General features: G+C 42.7%; 1 protein-coding gene across 1 annotated transcript in view; it reads right to left on the bottom strand.

Annotated features, from left to right (window-relative positions):
* Positions 1-1,292: 1,292 nt before the first annotated feature.
* CFTR (CF transmembrane conductance regulator) overlaps positions 1,293-16,654 on the bottom strand; it is an 86,505-nt gene continuing 71,143 nt past the window's right edge. Inside the window, exons 22-27 of the mRNA XM_058805750.1 lie at positions 16,409-16,651; positions 13,447-13,602; positions 5,951-6,040; positions 3,390-3,562; positions 2,943-3,048; positions 1,293-1,515 (exon numbers count right to left, since the gene is read on the bottom strand). Coding sequence (XP_058661733.1) covers positions 1,309-1,515; positions 2,943-3,048; positions 3,390-3,562; positions 5,951-6,040; positions 13,447-13,602; positions 16,409-16,651 — 975 coding nt within the window. The 3' untranslated portion in view covers positions 1,293-1,308. The remainder of the gene's footprint in view (positions 1,516-2,942; positions 3,049-3,389; positions 3,563-5,950; positions 6,041-13,446; positions 13,603-16,408; positions 16,652-16,654) is intronic.

Raw genomic sequence — 16,654 nt, 5'->3', positions numbered from 1 at the left:
TGTTTGTGATAGGCGGCAAGGACTGAAGTGGAAGTAGCAGATTCAGTCCCCAGTTCCTGCCTCACAAATGGCAGCAGGAGGGGCTATAATGTGTCATACAGGCGGTTTCTCTTTTTAAAAATTTATTTAAAGAAAAGAAATAATCTAAAACACCTGTATATCACTAGAATACTTTAGTGCACAAAGACAGCATTGGACAGTACCTGGCCAAACTCTGGGGCTGCCCTCGTTTTCAACAGCTCTAGCATAATGAGACATCAAATTCTAGTAGCAAAATATCCCTGCAACAATCCAAATATAAAACTTTTTGTACAAATATATTTTTCTTTATAGTACGTAATCACTCTTAAAATACATAATTTCCTTAGCAAAAGTTTGAAAGAATATTAAAATAAATAAAATATCCTGGAGAACATTCAGTTCCATAATAAAACTGCAAACCAGAAGAGTATAAAAATTAATTTCATTATTAAAGTCTACTTCTGAGAGGTTTCTTCCCCCCTTTTTTTTTCATTAGGCCAAAGTAAAAAGCATATAAAGATGCCAGACCTATACAGACTATTACAGGTTCACTGCCAGGAGTCCTACCTTTTGCTAGATACTGATGTCAGCCTGCACTCATCCAATTGTGAGTGTGTGCAGGGTCAGGTTAACAGTCTCCTAGGTTTTCAGAGGAAATACCAATTCTCCCTTAACTGTGGAGATATGACAGATGTTGATTGGCTTCCAAGACAATATCCTCTTTTCCTTCATTTTCACCTATGCATGTGGCATTTGGCCTTTCCTGCTAAGCTGAAATTACAGTTGCTGCATGGAAAACAAAGAGGAGGAAGTTTTCTGTGTGCCTTGCCGATACTGTCCCTTAATTCAGTTGCAGGAAGTGAATCCACAGAAGTTTTTTACATACTGATTTTTCTATTTTCCACACAGATTTGATTTTTTTTTTCACATTCTTCCTGCTGTCTAGTCCTCTCACCCCAGCAAGAACCTTTCTAAAGGTTTTCTGAAGCAATTGTGTCAGGCTAGGCAGGTTACTTCTGCTTGCCATCTCATTTGTATCCAATGAGAGCAGCTTTCCAAAGGAAATCTGGTTTTACCACTATAAGTGGCAAAGCCTCAAAGAGTGTGCTAACTTGCACATGATTAACCACAGAAGGGAAGCAATTCCCACATGCTCATGTGGTCGCTTCAGTAAACACCTCCTGGAAGGCTGAATTTGTGCATGGCTGAGGCAGCTTCAGAAGTGCTGGTCCTGTCACGGTGGGGCACTGCTGACCATTCACTCCACAAAGGTCTCTATACAGCTTCTCACAGTCTTGTCTCCTGCACTTCTTCCTCTGTCTCCTCCTGCAAGGCAGTGATTTGGGGTCGGGGTTTACGTTTGCTGGAGTTTCTGTGGTGTGCTGGCAGGAGCTTAAGGCGCTCAGCGTGACTGATGGCCTGCCTGAAGGAGCTCTTCTCGTTCAGCAGCTTCTGAAGGGATTCGTACTGCCTCAGCTTATTGTCCTCAATCACCTGGAGAAACATCACTCTGTTAGATGAGCAGTGGTGGTGCTGACAGAATTCAGCTAAAGCAACTAATGGATCAGGCAAGAGACATGAAAACATGGCAAACATCTTCTAACAATTTCTAATTTCTAGTCTGCAGTTTCTAATTAAAACCACAAAAACATGCATTAAAATTTGAACACATGGAAAAGGTGTCTAGTGCCCAAATTATAAAGTGCTGCTGCACTGGCTGGTTTCTCCTTGAGACTTGGTTTTACCTCTGAGTCCCTTTATTGAAGTCTCCCAGTACCTTGGCATTTCCCTGGCACTGCTAGACTGCCCAGCTAAGAAAGTGTTAATTTTTCTATCACAAGCAGAGAGAGGAGGCTGCCAGCAAGGTGCCAGCTTTTCTTTGCTCTCTTCTCACTAAACAAGGAAGCACTGCTCACCTCTATTTGAAGGAGACAATAAGTTTACCCTGTAGGGTTGTGCCAGTCTCTCTGTCAGGCAGGAGCCAAGGAAAAATCAGGCTCCTTCGCTGGCACTGCAATGTCAGCACATCTCTGGTAAGGGCACAGATCTGACAGGAGAGAACTTTTAGCATCTCTGTTGCTAAAATGTGGTCTGGAGGGTGGGAAGCGTTTTCTTAGGTGAGGCTGCCTGCCTGCTGGGGGCGAGGCTGAGTCCAGCACACACCGAGGAGCAGCACATCCTAAGGGATGTACAACTTGCCTGCTGACTAGCCTGCTTTAACTCCAGGCACTGTTCCTCCTGCTGTACTAATGCATCCAATCAAATACACATCAAAAACCATGTTTCATTCTGCTAATAAAATTTAGATGCCCTCTCATAGAAGAGTGAAAAAAATACTCTTGGGAAGAGAGAAGAACCTTATTTTTAAGAAAAATTTGCATAACTTGCTTTTTCTTTACTAACCATTTTTATGTAACAAAGGGAATACCCCAGGACTCTAGTAATTTGTCCCCTTGATTACATGTGAAAGCAATATTTACATGGCTTGTTTAAAGAAGTCAGCAATTCTGATCATTACATACTAGGAAACTCCTCTTCCCCAGGCAGCCTCCTATTGCTCAAGTGTAGCTGATTCTGCATTTGCAATTGTAAAACTGTGAGATGCTGAGATTTTTCTGAATCTCCTGAGCCAATCAAAAATATAAGGCGCCAGCTGCTGATCAGCAGCTGGATAAGCTACACAACTTTCCTTCTGGTTGAAACTTTCCTTCTTGCTCCTCCAGAGCAAGACCCAGCTCATCTGTCACAGATCAGGTGAAGGAGCAAACAGGAGCCTGCTGCAGTTCTGCTAGTGAGTAGGTTGCTTAACTGCCCTGAATGACCCCCATCAATGCAGAAAAACATAATTTCCACTTGGTGTGTTTTGCATGTTCATCAAATGTGATGAGAGAGCAGTAAGTGAGCCCATGAGAAATGCTCACCAAAAACCTCTGGCATTCCAGCATCGCCTCCAGCCTGTGCTCGGACAGTATCACTGTGCAGTTGGCAAACGCGTGCTTCAGGGTCTTCCTGATCACTTGGGAAGTTCTGAAAGGCAAACAAACAATGCAGTGTGCATGCCCATAACTGCACAGGCCTATAACACTCATGTCTAACAGCCTGGCTGTGGGTTGTAGAGCTTTGCTCAGGTACACAGCTCTGTGGTGCCTCAGCTGCACCTCTGCTGTCAAAGAACCTATCTGCCATAGAGTAAAGGCTGTAGCCAGGCTTCCCTGGCCCCCTGCACAGAATTACCAACATGCATTACTGAAATCAGACTTAGTAATAGGCCACACAAGTTACAAAAGATCTCCTTAGATGGTGCTGCCTCATGGGTTTTCCTATTCCATATTAACAGAAAAAAAACAGAACAAATGAACAAAACATACACAGGGTCCAGGTGAGCACTTGGTTCATCGAGCAGCAAGATTTTAGCTTTGCTGAGAACTGACCGGGCAAGGCACATCAGCTGCTTGTGGCCATGGCTGAGGACACACCCTCCATCCACAAGAACAAAATCAAGCTTGCCTGGAAATTGCTCTATTACAGACTTCAGCCCAACCTGCCAGAGAAAAAAGGACACAAAAAGTTGGCAAGACATAATTACTGCTGACTGTGGTAATCATTTACATCATTCTAAATGCTATGGAGAGTGATTTTTGAAAGGAAAACAGGCCTCTTTGGTTACTAGGAGTTTAAAAATATAAATGACCAAAATTTATATGCTACATTATAACAACAGAAAATAACTTCAGTCACCATGGCTGTTGTCTCTACAGCTCTGACAGTGTTTCCAGGTGCTCCTTTTGCTGCCCCAAAGGTCTTGTGCAGTTTGGTTCCACTAAAGGCACAAGGGGCTTCCCTCTGGCACTGGTGACAAAGTGTTTAAAAAGGTGCCCATGCCAAGTAAAGCTGCTGCCTTTGAACCAGAAATCAAAGTCCAGCCCAGGAGATGTTTTCTTACTGTTTCTTCCAGTGTTTCTGTTTACTCTCCTTGTGAGATTTACACCTCCAAGCAAAGCTTTCCATCTTCCACAGATCCAAACCAACTATGGTCCTTGGCCTTATCAGCAGAGTTTCAAGAGACATTTTTACAAAATATGAAAACTAGGAAATATATGTGAGTTGCATGTCTCTATAAAACTCTACAAAAATGTAATGAAACTCCAGAAATTTATAAAGGCCACCTCCCCTGGATTTTTTAAATATCACTGATCTGCAACTAATTTGCATTTCAGGGAAAACAAAAAATTAGAATTCCTACAAAGGGGTTTCCCTTTGCATGGAAACAAAATTAAACTGTGGTGTATGAGTATATGTGTTGTGTTTCTGAAGAGCTCGTGCTTTGATTTTTATGCAAATTAATGCCAGTGTTTTGTTCCTTGTTCTCTTTTCAACACACATTGTGTCCTTAATGAAATTCTGCATTCAATCGATGGAAAAGGTCTTTTCTTCTTAAAACTGCACAAGGTCTCTCCATGTACCCATAGGTTCAGACAGACAGCTGACTGCAGGAGTAGGATTTAAGCTCACAAGTCAACAAGTCTGACAGATTCAGGTGCTGAAATATGGGAGCAATAAAACTGCAACATCAGACAAGGCCTTGTTCTCTGCAGCAGATTGCAAGGAGTGTAAAAAGCTGATGCTGATCTCAGGAGGATCCTCTAAATCCTCAACAGTCAACATGGGTCTGGAATAAGCTGACAGCTCATTTCTGTGCCATGCTCCCCAAGTTACACTGACTCACTGCTGAGCCAGACTTCAAGAGCATGAACTTGGTAAACAATCCAATCACTCCTAGTAAAAAGTATTACAGCTCTTTCTTTTTTTATTTGCTTTGCATTCTTGCCCGTGCAATGAAAACCTCCGTATCAAATACAGATTTGCCCAACTCCTTAATGATAAACACTTCAAAATAAAATTGTTTTCACGCCATTGTAAATCAGGTTTAGCTCTTTAAAATCCCAAGCTCAATTCAAACACACTAAAAACAATTCTCCAAAGCAGGAGAGCTTATCTTCTTCAAGAAAGAGGATATTGATCCACACTAAATTTTTTCCTGAGCCTTAGAGAAGCAGAGAAACAGCATGAGCACACTGTTGCCTCCACTAGGGCTGTCTGAAAAGCTGCTGTCACACCATCTAAACAAAAAAGTCATGATATTTTCATTTGACAGTAAATTACAGAACGTGTCTGCTTTCCTCTTTTCCAAATATAGGGAAGAAATTAGAAAAACCCAAGAAAGCAAGCAGAGGCAGAGTTAACCTCCTGGATGGGAAAGGAGGAAGCTTTCAGATTAAGTCCCACACCTGTAAGCACTTTTTGATACTTGAGACTTGTAGTGAAGGAAAGTGGCACCAATGTATGGTTAGGTCTGAATTAATTAGGTCATCTGTACCTTGGGGAAAGGTACCCACTTTCTGGGCTGCAGCCCTTTGCCTCCTGTAATGCTCACCTGACTTTTCCTGGGCATTACAGACACCTCTGCAACCCATGCAGCACTGTCAGAGCCAAGAGTGGCACCTGACACCTGCAATGTGTGGCACCAGTGCAACATGGAAACAGAATCTGGCCCCTAAGCTTGGGAATTGGAAAAAAAAAATGTTGTGGAAAACTCAACAAAATATTAGAAGACGACCTTCAGGTTCGGAATTCTAACATTCCATGACTCTTATTTTCCATGGCACAGGAAGCTCCATGACACAAGTAGAACAAAAGCCTGAATGCCTTGTCAGCGAGCTCCTCCCAGCTGGCTTCCCATTGGCCTGAGAAGTGAACTATCTATTTACATAAGAATAATAGATATGGTTTGTAGCACAGCATGACCTATCCTCTGCCCTTATTTCTTAAGATTCTACATAAATGTAAAATATGGCAATCATTAGACCCACACAGCACCCTGCTGCAACCACATCACCAGAGGGAGACAAATGACACTGAACAGCTTTACCTCATCTGCAACTTTCCATATTTCTTCATCATTCCACTGCCCATAAGGATCCAAATTCATCCGAAAACTTCCAGAAAATATGAACACTTTCTGCAAGAAAAAAGACATACAGACACAGGTAGATAGATAACCTGAAACATTGTATAAAACATTGGAAATTGTGAAGCATACAGACAAAAGAATTACTTTCTGCAATTACCAGATAGAGCTAACTGCAGGTTATTAATTTTTTTAAAATGCTTTTCCAAAAAAAGTGATTTTGAAAATGCTTATTTATTAAGATTTTGGCAATTATTTTAACAAAATCTTAGCCAAACTTGCCTGAAAACCAGCAAACCTCAGACTTCAGCAGTTTTCAGAATAAAACATTTCCTGCATTTTCATTTTGAAATAAACATTTTAAAACTATTTTTGATTCGTGACTATGTGAAACACATTCAAACGTACCAAAAGAAAATTATAGACCTAAAGTGTGTGTTTCCACAATTTTGCTTAGAGAGGAAAAACTATTGCTTAATGTCATGGTTTAGGCCTGGCACAGAGCCAGTGCCCCCATGAGAATACCCTCTCCCTGGTGTCTGCTGTGAGATGCGAACAGGAATAAGCAAAGCAGGCTCCAGCTTAGAAATAAAGAAAACTTTATTAACTAAACTACAAGAAAAGAAGAAAGAAAAAAAAACATAAGGGAAAAATGAAAAAAAAACCTTACAAAAGCACTTTCTTCCTCCTCCCCCACCAAATTTCCCAATGCAATACATTCCCCCAAAATCACCAACTCTCAGTCCGGCACCACCCTTTAGAATACTCAATCTTCAGTTCATGAAGAGGAGAGGAGTCCTTCTTGCACCATAGCCTGGTCAAACCAGCACACTTATTATTGCTTATTATTTGTCAAAATTCAGGGGCGTTGTCCTAAGCTGTTTTTCATCAATGAATTTCATTTTCTAATAAATTGTAGCCAAACGCACATCTCAGCATCATTCTGCTCCCTGGCATTTCACCATGTCCCCATCCCTGTGTCCCTCGGTCACACGGCTGCAGCAGCCCCAGCCCGCTGGGTGAGCTTTCCCTGCTGGACACCGCGGGCTGTGCTGGCTCCTGCTCTGCCCCTGTTCCAGTGCAGGAGAGGAAGAGGATGCACATTTCCTGGCACTGAGAGAGAACACGCCCTTCTCCAGCTGAAGTTTGCTACACCATTCTGCTTCCCCCATCAGTTCAGGCAAGCAGATTTTGGCCATCATACCTTAGATACATATTTTATAGCTCAAGAAGCAGTGACTCAGACAAAATTAAATATTTGTTGAATCTCTTTTTACATGGGGTGTATTCTGAGAGAAATTAGGTTCTTCAAGGGACACTGAGGCTGTAGGACATTTAAGAAACTGGTTTTTTCTATGCTGTAAGGTACACCCACTGCTTGTAGCACGGAGAACATGCTCTCAAAGAATTTAAGTGCCTTATTGAGAAATACCACCATTTGCTTGCTCTTTCTGTGTACGTACGCAACAAATACCAAGGGGAAAAAATTGAGACAATTATTTTCTCCCGTCTTTCTAAACAAAGTATTTATTTAGAGAAAATATGTTGAAATGCCAGTGATTCATAGCCACGTAAGTTCCTGGAGTCTTGGTAGTCAAACACTACCAAAAGCAGAGGAGGACTAGCTGTACCAACAGAAAATGAGAGAGAATACACTTGCAAGTGCTCTCCCAGAGTTTGGCCTGTCTGTCATGATTTCCATCTGACCCAACCTGGAAACTTGGCATTCTTTCATCAGATTTCAAAGTGATTTATACACGCATTTACATTAATCATTTAATTATTATTAATTAAAAGTGTAAACATTACAGAGGAAAATAAATTACATTAATTAATTTGCTAGATTAAGATATGCATGCTATTGCCAATGTATTTGGTTTAAAAGAGAAGGAAATAACTAATTCAAGAAACCAGAGGAGAAAAGCAGCTGCACTGTGGTGCTGTGCGCTCAATGGGGTGGATTTAAGTGCAATGATACCTTCAACACATGGCAAACAATACACTGACAGAGCTGCAGAACCACACTCAGCTAAAAATTAATCACTGAAGTAATTTTTGTAGGGACAAAGGGGAAAGAGTCCCTTATAATTGTTATTGTTAATAACAGTGAAAGCTTCAGTGAAGTATAGCACAGTCCTTTTCCCATGCCCGGCACCGGTTAGGTGGCATGAGTGGGGTGACATATTTGCAGCAGGATTAGGTTCTTCCAAGGAGTGGGTGTGGTGGAAATAGCAGTGCTGTGGAAACAGTGTCAGACGTGGGTTTGCTCACACTCTGAGCCCCATACATTTAACTAATGGAATGCATGTTTTCATTTCTCAGTGCTAAAGAATAGTTAACTGAACAAACCAGTTCTAAAGAAGATAGGGCTGAAAAACATTCCTGATGAAGTGCACCAGGCAGACCAATAAGGGGTACAACTTTCCTCTGAAGTTGCTGCTATTTCTAATAACTCTGCTTTCAAGAAGCAGGGCACTAAAAGCAAGCTATTCCCAAAAGCAGGGTTGGATTTTCATCCCCACAAAGTAAATATTTCATTGTCCTGAATTCTGGTACTTCTCTCTCCGTTTCAACACCTCCTTCCTCCCAGCTCATTAGAAACCATATAGGGTTCACTTAAGTAAATACCACATGAGTGACCTGCACAGTTAATGGTCTGCTTGAAGAGAAGCAGAAACAAATCTCTTCACATTCTTAAAAAGTTGAAGTCTAAAGTGAAACAAAAACACCCAAAAGTGAATATGAAGGACTTACATTGTTCATAAATATGGAAGAAGCAGAAATAAGGAGAGCATTGGAAGAGTGAATTGATGGCTGGGTAGACTGGCAGCAAATCTGGAATAATTTCCTTCTTGGTCACTTGTTAAAATTCCCACAGGATGACAGTAGGTGTGATTATACAACAAACAGTTTCTTAGACCTGACATCCACCCACAAGCAAAACATTCAGCAACATAAATATGGTCATGTTTATGTTCTGACCACCCCAAATATTGCAAATCAACCCTTCTGAAGGGCATTAATCCCCATTAGTGGCTACAGCCTCTGTGTATTGGTGTGTGGGGGCAATAAGCTTCCTAAGCAATTTATGTGGTATGTGGAGAATCAAGACCCCAGAGTACCTAAGGAAAGGCTCACAGAAGAGTTAAGGATCAGCTGACAAGAGGCTGCTAAGGAGGAAGAGTATCCTGGCTGTGAGAAGCTGCTGCTGCAACCTGTGTGCAGGTCCTCAGCAAGACCCATGGACTCTTACTCCCACATGCCCCAGGGCTGGAGGACAAATGTGCCTGTGTTATAACAGCAATATCAACACGAAGTAAAATCAAGTTACTGTGTGAATGCTTTAGCACCAGATGCAAAGTTAGAGGATTTGTTTTCATAAGCGTCCTTTAGGGACAAAACATCTGCCTCCCACAGAGCTTTCTGGTAAATACAAGTGCTGTGCCCCTGGCAACACTGAACCTATGATGTATGGGTTCAACCTATATACTGCCCAGAACGAGCATGAGCATGAGGGGTTGTTAATTAACACCCCCAGCTCCTCTGTGCACGGCTCTGATGCAGCAGGCACTCCCCACCATGGTGATGCTGCCTCACCCCAGTGCCCTGCAGGTCCCTCTGCGGGAAGTGCCCCTGCTGAGCAGCTGCACCAGACAGGAGTGTGCTGGCACACCACAAAGCAGCTATGACCTCCAAAAGTAAGCAGGCCTGAAGGGTATGAGAAATAGTGCTGGAGACAGACAGACAGACAGACGGACAGACGGACAGACAGACAGACCTATACAATGAACAGAATGTGACAGCTGCTGAAAAACTGGAACTACAAAGATAAAAGTTGCAAAATTTCACTTCTTCAGTAAAATAAAGGAGCAAAGCAATTTTTTTTGTCAGCTGGCAGTCCTGCAAACTCTAGAAAGGTTTTTCTCCATGTTGAGCTTGATTTTAACTCTATATGGAGTGTTTACATATAGAAAACTGTGAGATCCAGCAGGATGCATGGAATAACACTAAACAAAACATCAGAAGTCATGCCCTTCCTCAGAGCTAGCAGCACCTCATGGGTCTCAGGTCTCTCATCACTTGTTTTAACTGAAAATCAACTGCAGGTCTCCTGTTCTCCCCTCAAACACAAATTTCTGAAGGCATGTCCTCAATCTGACTCCATTAAATATTTCAGGATGCAATCTGCATGATGGCCCAGGCTTTAAAGCCTTACTGTGTTGAAACCAAATGCTGAAAATCCTCCCTCTGGAAATGTGGTGAGCAAATATTGGCAGGAGAATCATCAGAAAAGCCTGTCCAGGAAGAAAAGATAATGGGTGCAAAAGTACAGCCTGGTGTGAGTGCAGTAATTGTTTCTGGGAGAATGACAAACAGCCTGTAGGAGCAGTGTTGGGCAGGCTGGGCTTCAGCAGCACAGCCAGGTGTGAAGCTACAGCAAGGAACTTCCTTGTGAGTGCTTCAGGAAATATGTTTTATATCATTTAACCCTTCACACCTCTACAAGGCATGGCAGCCAGATTTGAGATACTGAAAGAAACAAGGGGTTTACCTTTGCTTCTGCTCAGTGTGATCCCTGAGCACCCTGCAGGTCATTCCAGCACAGCCTGCATGGAGCAGAGAGCAGAGTCTTAGGACTCTGTGTGTGCCATGTGGTGGTGCTTTAGTGAAGTTCCCACACTGGAAAAGCACTTATTTTCTACTAAATTGGGAAACTTGGGGTTAAGGAATTGAAGGAGAGTGTTGGAAAATTTTCAGGAGGAAGCATGCCTCAGGTGGAACTCCGTTCTCCTTTTGTTGGCGAAGCCTCTCCTGGAGACAGTGAATATCCAGGTTTTGCTGTAGGACAGCCTCCCAGGAAAGGAAAGGCAACTTTTTTTCCATTCTGAAGCTTTAGGTGAATTGCAAAGAACAAAAGGCTCCCTTTGTTCTGCTGGGAAAGGCAGGGTGGCATATGCAATTTCTCCTTCCTGCTGGGAAAGTGCTGCTGAAAACTTCATTTTGTTCTGAATGTGGGAACTTTTGAGGCATAATGTGCAGTTCTTTGCCAAGGCTTTGGGACAAGTGCTGTGAGTTGAAGCATGCAAACAGGCTGGCAACTCTCATGACCTTAGAGAGAATGGAGGGCTGGGATTATTTGGCATTGATCCATGTATCAGGGACTTCCAAATGTGAACTAAATGTGTAATTTTAACAATGAACTAACAATGCACCTCACTAGCAGAAGGGCAAGTTATATGCTCATGTAATAAATGTCTCTTGCATTTTGCTGATGGTTGCAGAATGATATTTTCTATACCATTAGTGACTCTATAGTGAGTGCTCAGCTACGAGAATTATCCCTCATATTTTCACTGAGACAATGAGACTGCTTGTTACCAAGCATTCAAATTACTTCTCAGTCCCTGCATTCCGAAGGACAGCTGGAGATGGAACACAGAAATTCTGGTGGGCAACCACATCCCAAAGGGCAAAAGGCTGAGAAGAAAAAGATGACTATGAGAGAGATAAGGAAGCCCCTTCCAATACAGAAATGTATACTTGGCTCTATAGGAAAATTTTCCAGTGCAGACATACCTTACTGGTAAAAGCATCCTTCATCCTGTACAGCCATGCTTCAGAAGACAGCTGTACAACATACCTGTCCTCTAAACTAAATACAAGCAGCTGCACATGCAATTCACTGCACAGCTGCCTTGATCTGAATGGGGGACATTTTTGTCGTAGTCGCAAGCAACAATTACTCTGCAGAACTGAACCAGCTGCAATAAAGAAATAAGAGTTTAAAGGAATAGATAGATATGAAAATGTTGAAGAGACGACAGAAGTGGTGACAAGAGGTCAGTTATCAAATGGCAGCTTGCCAAGCAAGCCTCAGCTCTGCAGGCAGTGTGTGACAGGCAGAGCTCAGGTAAAAAATTAATGCAACACGTGGACTCAACACTGCTCTGTTAGGCTTGGTTTGTTAAGGGTGTAACGTGGCAGGGAGGAAAGGGTCTGTTCTGACAAGGTCAAAGTGCTAAAAAATTGCTGCCTCTAGAAAATTTCAGAGCATGAAATGCACAAAGAAAAGAAAGTTGTGCCTGCTTTGTATGCCTACCCTAAATAAATGGCACTTGGGCTACCATGGAATAACATATTTGAAAGGGAAGAGGAAAGCTATCAAACCTGATCATCCCATTGAAAAATTGAATTCTTAGTCCTCCTTGTGTTTGCAAAATCGAGGCCATTTTTCTTCCAGCATGAATATTTCAGTGTCTTTTAACAGTGACCCAGGCTGTAAAACTTAGGGCATTTTTATTTTTAACAGTCTGTCTGTCCCAGAGTCTCTCCTACTATTTTAAAGTGCGTCATGTAGTCACTGCAACAACAGCTTTATACTACACATACAATCACCAGATTTCTAAGACAAAAACCACATTTCTCAGATGGGAAACTATCAGGGACCAAATCAAATCTTTACAGCAACAAGATGGAAACAGCTTTACTGTGGGGGCAGGATAGGGAGTTGCACAATTAGGGTTTGACAGCTAACAGCTAAAAAGGGCTGCTTGGGCACCTTGGTTGGCCCACTCCTTTGTGGGTGTGTCAAAGAGCAGGTCATCCAAGGTGACTGGGGATCAAACCATATTTTTCAGTCTCTGGGGCTAGTAGCCACCCTCAAGGATGGATGGATGGATAAAGGCAGGACAGGCTGCCTGGCCCCTCCCAGCGAGGCAGGCTGATCTGCAGTCGATCTCCCACTGCTGCCTGACACAACGAGCAACTCATTGGTGAGATTGCCATCAAGTGTTACTTGAATTAGTCTGCCACAGTCACAGGATTTCCAAAGGAATGAATACTGTTATGGAGGACATTGTGCATGTCTGGAAACTGAAGAACTATCTGATGTATAACTGTCAAAGAAGAGATGGTCAATATGTGTGACTCACGTATCAGTGTTACTCCACAGATGTAACTGATACAAGATGCTGTGCAGTGGCAGGAAAATTGGCAAGAGACTCAGAAGCCCTAGGTTTATATGTTTGCTACCAGTCTGCCAGGGAAAGCACACAATGTGCAGTGTCCACATGTTAACCATAATATGTGATGTAGAGCTTCAGAAAACAGTAGCTGAGAACACTGATTGTATTTTTTTTCTTGAGGTGGCACTATCTTATCCTGAATCAAAATGCAAACTGTCTCAGAGAGGCAGGGATTAGCAGGCTGGAAATACTTCTGTTTGAGCCTGCTGTACCTTCCCATTTCTAGAAGAGTTCTTGTGGGAGAGGCAGAGAAACCCTAAAAATTCAAAGTTTGCATCCTTCCACCTGTCCATGCCACTCCCCTTTTCACAAAATCCATGGTTTGTTTTTTTTCTCAGCATACAATAACAAACATCTTAAAAGCATACATGTACATACAGATATAGAACCAATGAAAATAAAGGCACAAAAAATATTCAATAATCTTATTACCTGAGGAATCACTCCAAATGCTTTTCTCCATTGCTGCACGCTGACTGTGTTCCAGGAGACTCCATCAATCTGGATATCCCCTTCTGTATTCAGCAGTCTTAAAAATGCAAAAAGTAAAGTGCTTTTTCCTGAACCTGTTCTTCCTAAAAGGCCGACCTGCAATGCAAATCATACAAGCAAACATTTAATACTCTTCACATCACAGACTAAGGCAAAAGCCTTAGAGGTCTCAGAAGTGAAGAACAGTCCAGATGGATCTCAACAGGATAGCAAACATCATTTATGTGGGAATGATAAAAGCCTACAGCAAGGGCAGAATCAAACACTGGGGTGACTATTCTTTCTTTTTTTAGAATTAACTAGATGAAAAATATTTTAGCCTACCCTTAGCTGAAGGACAGAAATTTGCTTGTCTATTATCTTGCATTGATCAGCCCAGCTCTTTGTGCCTTTTCCCTTCACTTTGCCATGAAGCCCTCATCAGCAAAATCATATCCAGAAACCGAAAAATAAGTAGGGAGTTCATTTGGATCACCCTTGTAAGTTACTTCTCATATGATTGAAAATAAAGGGCCTAACTCTGATTAGTGGGATAGCTTGGGGCAGAGGCAGTGGTTACAGCAGACATCATCCCATTGGACACCTCTAAGCATCTGCGCAAGTCCTCTACCTGCCCAGTTGATGCTGATTTTTCTTATCTCTAAGGTGTGAAGAAACACAGTAATATAGGTTTTGAGGTTTTTTAAAAGTTGTGCTTCCCTTGTAGGGGAGACAACCTATTGCCAGAAAAAGAAAATATCTACAGTAACCACCAACAAACTCCGAGATGCTGCTTTCCCAACATCTGGGTTTACACAGCTAACATTGTCCTGTCTGAGTGTGGGCTGCTTTTTTAGTGTGACCATACTGAAGAGTGGCTGAAGTCTTGTAGTGAATGGGGCTACCTCTGCTGGTGACTGCCATCAGCCCTACTCCTGAGGGCTCAATCCTAGGGACAGTTCTCTTCCATGTATTCAGCAATGATCTGGATGCAGAAGTCAAATGCACCATGAGCAAAGCTGCTGATGACACCAAACTGGGAAATGCTGTTGACTCTCTTGAGGACTCGAGGCCTTGCAGAGAAATCTGATCGTTTGGAACACTGAGCAGTATTTAATTGCAATTGAACAATCCAAATGTCAGATTCTGCACCTGGGATGGAGCAATGCCAGGCACAAGTATAAACTGGGAGAGGAGTGGCTGCAGAGCAGCCCTGCAGAGAGGGATCTGAGGGGGGGGATCAATGAGAGTCAGTTCTGTGTGCCCAGGCAGCCAAGAGGGCAAAGCCCATCCTGGGCTGATCAAACACAGCATCAGCACCAGCTGGGCAAAAGGTGCAATTATCCCACACTATTCAGCTTTGGAGCAGCCTCACTGCAGGTGCTGTGTGCAGTGCTGGGCTCTGCAGTTTAAGAAGGATGTGGAGGTGAATGAGTCCAGAGGAGGGCAACAAAGCTGGTGAAAGGGCTGAAAGGAATGTCCTGTGATGAGTGAACAGGAAGATGGGCTTGTCTAGTTTGGAGAGGAGGCTGAGGGGCAACTGATCGCTTATCCCTGGGATCCAGTGAGAGAACATGTGGAAAGAATTTAAAGCTGCACTGGGGAGGGTCAGACTGGACATTAGGAAGCATTTCTTTACTAACATGGTGGTCAAACACTGGAACAGGCTTCCTAGAGAGGTGATTGATGCCCCAAGCCTGTAAGTCTTAAAGGCCCTTGATAATACGCTTTAACTTCTGGACAGCTATTAAGTGGTAAGGTAGTGGGACTAGATGAGTGCTCCATTCCATTCCATCCCTCAGCAGAGGAGAACTCCTCTTTCCTTCTTGGTGCACTACCTATGCAGTAGAGACAAATTCTTTCCAGTTTAAGGAGCATCTGAGTCCAGGGTTGATCACAAAACTTGAATCACAGCCCTCGAGAAAAGGATTTTTGTTTTTACTGCTCTCTCCCCCTCTCTGTACAGTACAAAAGTGTCTTTTATTTTCCTTACTCTACTGCTTCAAGGGATCTTCCAGGAAGAAAATCTACCAGAAAATCTTCCAGGAGTCACAGGTATCTCTCTTTCAAATGCAGAGTGCCTTCAGGATGGTGCTACAGGAAGTTGGAACTCTGGGTTCAAAATTTTTGTGCCCTCAAACTTAGTAGATGAAACATTCAGTTTGTGTAAACCCAGACAAAGCTAAAAAAACTGGCAAAGACTGGTGCTATCCAAATTAGGAGTGAATATGTGCCTCATGTCAAGGCCAGGGAGCTGTCACTGAACCTGTTTTCTCATTTACGTGGGACAGTTAAAATCTCCTCTTCCTCTGTTTGCCTTCAGCTCAGGAAATCACAAACCTTTCTTTCCATTCCACTAAGGATAGGTTTTTAGCATGAACTTGAAGCCAAGTGTTAAACTTCTACCTAAATGCTGTCCTGAAGCTAAAGCCCTTTCTTAAACACAGCCCCAAACACACGTGAGGATTAGAGAGGTTGATAGTCCTGTAAGGATAGAGCTGTTTATGTTGCACAATAATTGAGGGTGGCACAGAGCCCTCATGGCATGGGTGAGACGGCACCTCCACCCTCCAGCGGCCGCAGCCAGCGGTGCGTTACCCTTGGCACGGCACCCTGTATTCTTCTGTGCCCTGCCCCGTCGGGTCAGCCTGTCCCCAGCACCTGCATTCACCAGCAAGCTCCCCTCTCCACAGCAGCAGGATTTCAGGCACAGGAATACAGCTTGGGAAAATGTTGCACATGTATTTTATCCTAAGTCATTTCTGTTCTTCAGTTAGTTTAGAAGATATTTTATTTTGCAACAATTTCATTTAGAAAATGTTACGGGACTCAAAATCCTTTTTAGTCATCAAATAGGTTTATGACAATTTTATACTTAAGCTTAATAGAAGTCAGAAGAAACCACAATAAAACAGTGTCTTACCCTCTGCCCTGAACTTATTGAAAAAGAAATATTTTCTAGTACAGCAGGTCCACCTTCACCATATTTGGCTGTAAGGTCTTTCACAGTCATTTGGCCCCCAGACGGCCAGTTCTTCTCTTCCTTCACATGCCTGTTTTCAATTAAAAGGGCATCTGAAAACTGATTATTCTTCTGTGGCTTAATGCTTTCTGTCTCTTCTGTTGGCATGTCAATGAATTTAAATATTCGTCCGACAGACCGCATCTG

This window comes from Ammospiza caudacuta, chromosome 5, assembly GCF_027887145.1.
Source record: "Ammospiza caudacuta isolate bAmmCau1 chromosome 5, bAmmCau1.pri, whole genome shotgun sequence".
NCBI classification, from domain to species: Eukaryota; Metazoa; Chordata; class Aves; order Passeriformes; family Passerellidae; genus Ammospiza; species Ammospiza caudacuta.
The sequence above is the reverse complement of the archived record's forward strand: the minus strand, read 5'-3'. Positions and strand labels throughout refer to the sequence as shown.